At 40.1% G+C, this 7,870-nt stretch overlaps 1 protein-coding gene across 1 annotated transcript in view; it reads right to left on the bottom strand.

Moving 5' to 3' along the window:
* Positions 1-6,086: 6,086 nt before the first annotated feature.
* Positions 6,087-7,870, bottom strand: part of LOC102372585 (transcription factor GATA-6) — a 29,574-nt gene continuing 27,790 nt past the window's right edge. Inside the window, exon 7 of the mRNA XM_025215461.1 lies at positions 6,087-7,574. Within this exon, the coding sequence (XP_025071246.1) occupies positions 7,407-7,574 (168 nt within the window). The 3' untranslated portion in view covers positions 6,087-7,406. The remainder of the gene's footprint in view (positions 7,575-7,870) is intronic.

Genomic DNA, 7,870 nt, shown 5'->3' with positions numbered 1-7,870 from the left:
CTCCTTTAGGGTTATTTAGGGTTACCTCCTTAGAAGTCTCTTTGTAAATCAGAGTTTGATTCTACTACTGAACCTATACGAGTTTGCTCTTGTTTACTATCTGTGTTATGAAAGATCTTACTGTAAATTTTCATATATGGAAAAGGCAAATTAACAACCCTTGTAACAGCATTGACCACCATTATTTCCCTGCTTCACTTTATTAGGGTGTTATGTCGTGTGCTTGGGTCAGGGTTGGCTCTGTAGTTTTGATAATAGGTTACACAACAGATTTGTATAGGATGGTTGGGATAGAGATGATCCTGCCTCAGGCAGGGGGTTGGACTATATGACCTCTAGCCATACGTTTCTATGATTATATGAAAGTTAAAGTTTATCTTAATTTCCTGATCTGTGATCAAAACCTCAATCTTAACTTTGCACTAATATAGCTTTTTCCGCCAATAACATTGTGACAGGGAGCCACCTCAAGGCCCAGGTCTCATCGTCAGCCCACCCACCTGTCTAGTGTAGTCTGCCCTGCCTTTCCTGCCATGCCTTGATGAATCAAAGTAGATGGAAAATCGCGAGAGGCTGCCCATTTAATGCCCTGATGCCAAGGGCGTAATACATGGCTCCGACCTACTCATTACCATGTCCCATGCCTCGCAGATGCCATCCAAATCACTATCCACTATTACTCCCCCAGCCCCTTAACTGGGCCGCACTTGGCCTCTGGCCCAGCTTGGGCTCAGGCATCCTTAAACATGCCTGGGCTACATGACCCCTCAGGTCATGCCCCAGGACCAGGAACCTCCTCTGCCCCCATCATTCCTAATATTGAACTCCAGATATTCTGGGAGCAGCGGTGCTCCAGCCAGGAGATATTCACTCTTCAGCTCCCTAGTTGCAACTGCCAGCCCTGCTCTCTGGGCCTGATCTTATACCCCAGCAGCCAGGCCGTCCTCCAATCAGGTGGCCTTGTGCGTGCCATGTGACTCTCCTGATTGGGTCTGCTCTCACCTGCAGGCTGATCTGCAGCCTGCTTAAGCACCAAAGGTACCCTGCCACAACTATGCAATAAATAATCAGTATATTAATCAATCATAGGACATATACAATAATGGATTTTTTGCATTGTTGAGTATATAGCAGATGTCCAAATACAACTTTCTTTCAGATTTAGTTTTGAATTGTTTCAGGAATGGTAATCCTTTCCTTAGATAATAGCTGGTTTCAGAACATACGTAACCCTCTCATGCAACCTTTATGCAAATAGCTTTACATACAGAATTCCACTGAAGTCTAGATACAAGTAAGGGCTGCAGCATCAGGCCCGATGTTTATTACCACAGACTGGGTTTCAGAAATAGTACAACATATACAAGCATCTCTGCCTGTTCCCACTGTCCTATTCAGAGAAACACTGCAAGAGTCAGGTGTTGGCTGCAAACCTTGAATCTGGTGGGATGTTATCTATGCTTTCTTTCCTTTTGCTGAAAACTGATGACAAAGGATGTAGAAAGACAAACTGTTTTTCTTGAATTTCCTGCTTATACAAAGCTTTCATTTAGTCCCATGAATTTTATCACCATTTCAAGGAGGGCACAGAGTTGGGCAAGAGAGCCAAAGCTATAACTTTAAGGGACCACCTTCCTGGTTCTTGCTAATGCTCAGTTAATCCTCACAATCCTTTGAAAGACACCATCTTTTAAGAATGTCTTGCTTTAAATTACTTCACAAAAGTAAAATTTAATCAAACTAGCCTGTCTGCAAGAATAAAGCTTTCCTGTTTAGCTGGTGCCATCCTGGTTTGAGTAAAACTCTCACTGGTGCCTGGTGGAATTTACAAAAAGAATCGGAAGTGTGACCTCGGGGGAAATGTCCATCCTGAGGAATCATGTACTGCCTCATTCTGATATCAAGCAGCAATGGAAGTGAGAAGGGCCACGTCTACTCTGGGCATGCTACCTCCTAAACCACAAGGAGTGTAGCTAGATAGCTCAGTGCAGTGCTGCGATCATGGCAGGAAGCGCCCGAGAGACAGACTGTAGAGTGCAGTGCAGCTCTGACTACTTACGGTCCCTCCAATTTGGGAGCACTCCCAAACTGGATGTACAGCAGAAGGTAGGGCAGGGTGGCACCTTAGAGATTAACTTGATATCTTGCCCCACCTCCTGCCTGACTTCAGATTAACACAGCTAATTACTGCTGTCTAAACTGAAAGTAGCATAATTGCCCTAGTGCAGAGCTACACAATGCCTGCACAGTGCAGCACCAGTAGCAGTAGCCAGCCAGCTCCTGTTTTTTCACCCCTAAGTTGGTACCTGATGCTGCCCTGTTCACACTGCCCCCCCCCCGCCTCCGCCCCCCTACATACCCTCTAACCCTAGTTATGCTACTGTGTAGGGATTCATTAAGCTGTTGCAGTGTTTCTCAGATGATTTTGGGCAAGCACAACTTTTTACATGTGTTAAGCTGCCATGTACTTCTATGGTTCTTTGCTGTGGATAATTTTTAAAAAATCAAACACTTTATGTCACTACCACCACGGTATAACATTACAACCAACCTATGAGATATTGTGGAGATCTCATTTAGTTATGCTTTTTCTTCCTTTTCCTCTATTTTTATCTCCACTTTCCCTTCTTTGGCTTCTCCATTCTTTCCTCTGGCACATCTTCTGGAGGTTCACTGCAGACTGAGCGGGTGCTTGTACTCCAGTTTGAAAAACACTAAGCTATTGTGAAGAACAGTCAACCAGTAGTGATACTTTAAAATAATATTTTTCTCAAGGAAACAAAATAGCAATTTTATTTCTAGAACTCCATGCTTGAAGCTGTCAACTTGACCTGGAAAAAATACAACTTTAGCAAATCAAAGCACATGGAAATTGCACTATATCATTTATCTCAAGAATATAAGTGCTACTCTCTTTGGGGCCTCATACCAGGCTGTATGGAATGTTTGCTTTATTCAAATTGTTAGGAATAAAAAATGTACTGCTAACTATTTCACTTATTCTGTAGAAAAACAGAACATAGCTATGTTCTTCACAGTCCAGAGAAGGCTTACGAGTCCAATTTTGCCACATTAATCCTTTATTTAAGTGTTCAAGCTTGTTCTGGTTTAAGTGAACTAGAATAAATATAAACACTATGAAGTGGGATCAGAGAGGATAGAAAGAAGAAAAAGTTTATTTTAAAAATACAATACTATTCCTTTGAATAAAGAGAGTGTGATACCCTGCTCTGGTGGCACAGAAACTGGGGCGAGTGGCTGGAAGCCGAGAGTTCAAGGCCATAGCAGAAGTGCTTGCAGCACGGCCATGTCAGATTCTGACAAATCTACGAATTCTGCTAAATACCTTGTCACAGTGACATGAGGGAAGGAAAATTTCTAAAATTTCCTTTTTCTCCAAAACTGTGGTATATTATTGCTTAATTTTGTTAAACAACTTCTAAGTTACATGTCAGAGAGAGGTGCATTTCAGTGCTGGGAGAATATATATATATATGGCAATAATATACCACAGTTTTGGAGAAAAACTAGGAAATTTTAGGTAGGCAGAGAGTAATTATCTAAGCTGAAGTTTGCTCAAGATATTAGACTGTACACAGCAACTCTTATGAAAATTACCATGGAATTTTCAATAGTCACAAAAATTCAGAACCTCAGTGTTAAGCCTCATCCAAAGACTCATAGATTCCTAGAGTTTAAGGCCAAAATGAGCTGGTCTGAGCTGTAAGTGACAGCCTATTATATTTCACTTAGTTACTCCCATAGTGGCACAGGAACTCTGTTTGGCTAATCCTTGACTTCCAGGACACATGCCCATATTTTACCTACTAAACACATACCTAGAGCTTTTCAGCTTTCACTCTGCTTCTTTAAGGAAAGGCAAACAGCCATGCTATAACCATTCAGACATATGCAGCACCTGCCATACTCAATGATTCCAAAACATACTATACATAAATAAATTTTAAAAATGATCTCAGAACCTATGCAACATATTGTATTTAAATTATGCAGCAGGGACCATCTACATCATATGAAATTCTCCTGCTATCTGCAACCCCTCATTTTTCTCACCTTAGGTCCAGTACCCTAACCCTTCTAATGTCTTTTGATATTTAATTCAATTTGTTGGACACTACTCAGGAATTTGCAATGTATACATCTTCTGGAGGTAAAGAATCTGTCAGGAAAGGAAAAGGAGATCTTGACAGCTGGTTAAGAAAGAACTGAAACTCTTGGCACACAGGAAGACTGGAGAGATTTTTCTATTTTTTGAAATCTGGTAATCAGCTGAGACTTTTAGTACCAGGGAGAAGATGCATCTCATATTTCTCCTCCTTTGTCAGGCAATTGCAGAATTGACTTTTTGGAGAAAGGGGGAATGAATTGCTCATTACCTAGACCAGAAAACCATCCTAGAAATTACATTTCACATTACATAGAGCCACAATCTTTCATCAAGAACACTAAAACAAACCTTTCTCTTACCCATGAGCTACTCTGGAAAGTGATAGTGTAAAAATGGTACCCTAGCATTCGGTGTCTATTGCATTTCAGATGCTTCCAGAAAAACTGTGCTAAGGTACAAGCAACCATCTTTCCCTAACCACCAGCCCTGCAGATTCACCATGGGATGTGAGTGTCAATTGGATTCTTTCTAGTTTGTGTGTCTTCACCAGTAATAAAATTACTGCTCATCAAGATCTTCCCTTATTTCCACCAATGCTGCCATGCTGCAGAAACAATAACAGGAGCAAGTTCTGAGCAGGGGTGAGAGTGATAAGGGCACAACAGGAGTGGCAAAGGTAAGACCACAGAGATTGTGGGCAGCACTGCCTTGGGCAGCCCTGCCATTGAAATGCAGTTCTCCAAGGCTATCTAACTTGCTTTGAGGGCTGCAATGGTCCACACACTCACACAGTATTCAAAAAGTATTCAGCTCCCTGTTCACCAGGGCTGCAATGATTAAGGTTTAAGTTGCACCTCTCAGATGTGCACCACAGAAATGCAGCACCCAGTCTCCCCCCTACATCCATTTAGTGTCCAGGAATGGGCATAATGCAAAGTTGTAGGTAAACGGGTTACTTAGAAACCAACTGAACAAAAATTAATGTTTCTCTCCAAGCATCTTGACTGATTTACCACAAAATGTCCATTTCTACTAAGGAATATTTTAAAAGAAAATGAATTAATTTTAAAATTCTCTTTGTTATATGTAATTTCCTTTGCTTTCTCAACCCTAAATCTTATCATTCAGACTTGTCTATTTATACAGCCTTTCTATAAGTCATTGCATTTTCAAATCACTGCACCAATATTAATTATCATATTAATCCTCACAACACCCCTGTGAGGTAGGGAAGCAAACATTATTCCTGTTGTACAGATACAGACACTGAAAAACAAAGAGATGGATTCTCAACTGATGCAAATCAGTAAGTGGTTTCAGTGAAGTCAGTGGAGCTATCCCAACTCATACCTACTAACACCCTGGGTAAGTGAGGCTGAGAGACTTCACCCAGGTTATCCCCCAGGTTGACGGCAGAGCTATGACTGGAATTCAGAAATTCTAGTTTCTAAGTCCCATAGTAATGCTATTATAATGGGAAATTCTAAGTAATATTTAGTCTTTTATTGATTAACAAACTTGTATCAATTTCAGGCCCAATCCTGCATCTGAAACTCTGGTTGATATCAAAATAATTTTCACTTGGGCCAGGGACAGAGATTGAGTCATTTGCTGCAAGACTCTGGGACTTTTTCATTAAATAAGACCTAAGGCCACAGAAAAATGATAACTTAAAGAGAGGCATAGGGCCAACCCTGAAGACTTCACTCTAGGCAATGGGAGCTTTGCCTCTAAAGGAGTGGGCTGTATTTTTTTACACTACCAGATAACACAATGATGGGAATCATAAAAATGCTATAAGTTATATAGATAAAATACATTGAATGATTGTATGGGTTGAGTAAATAGCTATGTTTGAGGACTTCATTGTATTCTTTAGACATTCTCACTGCTTCAGATACATTTTATATAACCATTTTGTAAGATACCAGACTGAAACAAAGGAGAAAGCACATTGTACAGAAAAAAACCAATATCCTTTTATTTGTAAAGCTCTGATGAAAGAACAACTTTCCAAATGGCATCCCATTTAAAAAAAAATGTAAACCAACCTAACTATGGGTCAGTCACACTATACAGATTGCATCCTAACTCTTAAAGATGCCTAAATATCTTATGGAGTATTTACATATGTATCAGTTAGGTAGTAAAGTTTCATTGCTATTTGTTTCTTTCCAGCACATACTTATTTAATGGCAAAACAATACGCATTTGCATTGTATAAAACTCATGAGCAAATGGAGAGGGCAATTTTCCTGAGAGAAGGCTTGTTCTTGAAACTTTGGTTTTACTAGTTACAAATACAGAAAGTGGATGTTTATGTTGCAATAAAAAAGTATAAGGATGCCTAGTTTACTTTTTTCTTTTAAATTATTTACGTACCATTAAGTTAAAATGTTTACATTCATTCATTCATATAAAAACTGTTGTTAAATCTTATGCAAATGATTTAACACTGATTGCTGCAACGCAAATTGCACTTCTTTTTTTTAAAAAAAAATTATTGTATATGGAAGAAAAATATCTGATTGCTACCCTGTTTACAAATTCTGACTAAGTACAGTTCAGTCACAAAACATGAACTTTCATAAACCTCAGTCACAGTGTACGTTAAAAGTTATAATGCAGTCTTGTAAAGTGAGTAAATATTTTAAACAAAAGATCTCATTAGCTGACTCAACCTGGAGAGACTTGTACCAAACACTGTGATTTCCTCCATGGGTATATTTGAACTCTGCTATAGGAAAATGACAGAGCAATGCAGGCATACATACTGGTTACAGACAGCACTAACAAGAGAACTGACCTGGGAGAGGGCATCACATGCTTTGTTCAAGGTGTGTGCACTGGGTCAAGCAATACACTCATTACTGCTTTTAAAATTTTTTCTCACTATCCCTTATAATCAAAGCCTCTGCTATCTCCCTCCCAATCAAATCCTGGGGAGATGGTGAAACAAATATGCAATCTAAAAGGCAGCATTGCTGCATATTCTGTAGATGTATTTCTGGAGCCTATCAATAACTCTAGGTTCTCGTTTTGGCTGCATTAGTTTTCCCTTGGTAGATTCACTTTCTCTCATTTTTTCTTGCATAGATGAGGAGCTGGATATGTAGGCAGAGCCTCTTTGGAGAAACACCTCTACCAGCAAGGCACAAAGACGGTGTCAGAGGAAAGTTCTTGCCAGCACTCTCACTGCTGCTCTGACTGCTCCGTAATACAAAATGAAACAAAAATGTGGACATCTAGTGGCTGCAGCCCTGTGCAGGTATCCAGCTCAACTTGCACTGAATCCTGCGCACCACTCCTGTCTCACAGATGCTGTAACTTCAGCTGTAGAGGTCAGGCTGACTCCTGTATACAGCCCTTCTTGACCTGAATATTTGAGTGTGCTGCTTTCAGGACTGGTGCTCTCTCCAGGGCCAGACATCACTGAAGAACCTGCCTGGAGAACAGGAGAAAATAGACAAGTGTGATTTAATCACATCCTGTTGATTGAACATTTAAAACCATATAGCGTTTTGAAGAGAAACTACTTTGTGATTAATACAGCTGAGGTAAAGCTGGAGGGTACTAGATGAAAACCTCCTCTTAGGGACTTATTTATCCAATGTTCCACTTCTATATGGTTTCACAAAGCCAGGAGGGCTGCACAGATGTCTGTTTTCCACTGCATGATTCAACAGACACAAAGCTAGCTCTTCTCTTGCTTTTAAATTTCAAACCTCTAACTGAGAAAAC

Source organism: Alligator sinensis, unplaced genomic scaffold (assembly GCF_000455745.1).
Source record: "Alligator sinensis unplaced genomic scaffold, ASM45574v1 scaffold1248_1, whole genome shotgun sequence".
Classification (NCBI taxonomy): Eukaryota; Metazoa; Chordata; order Crocodylia; family Alligatoridae; genus Alligator; species Alligator sinensis.
This window is presented reverse-complemented; position numbering and strand designations above follow the sequence as displayed.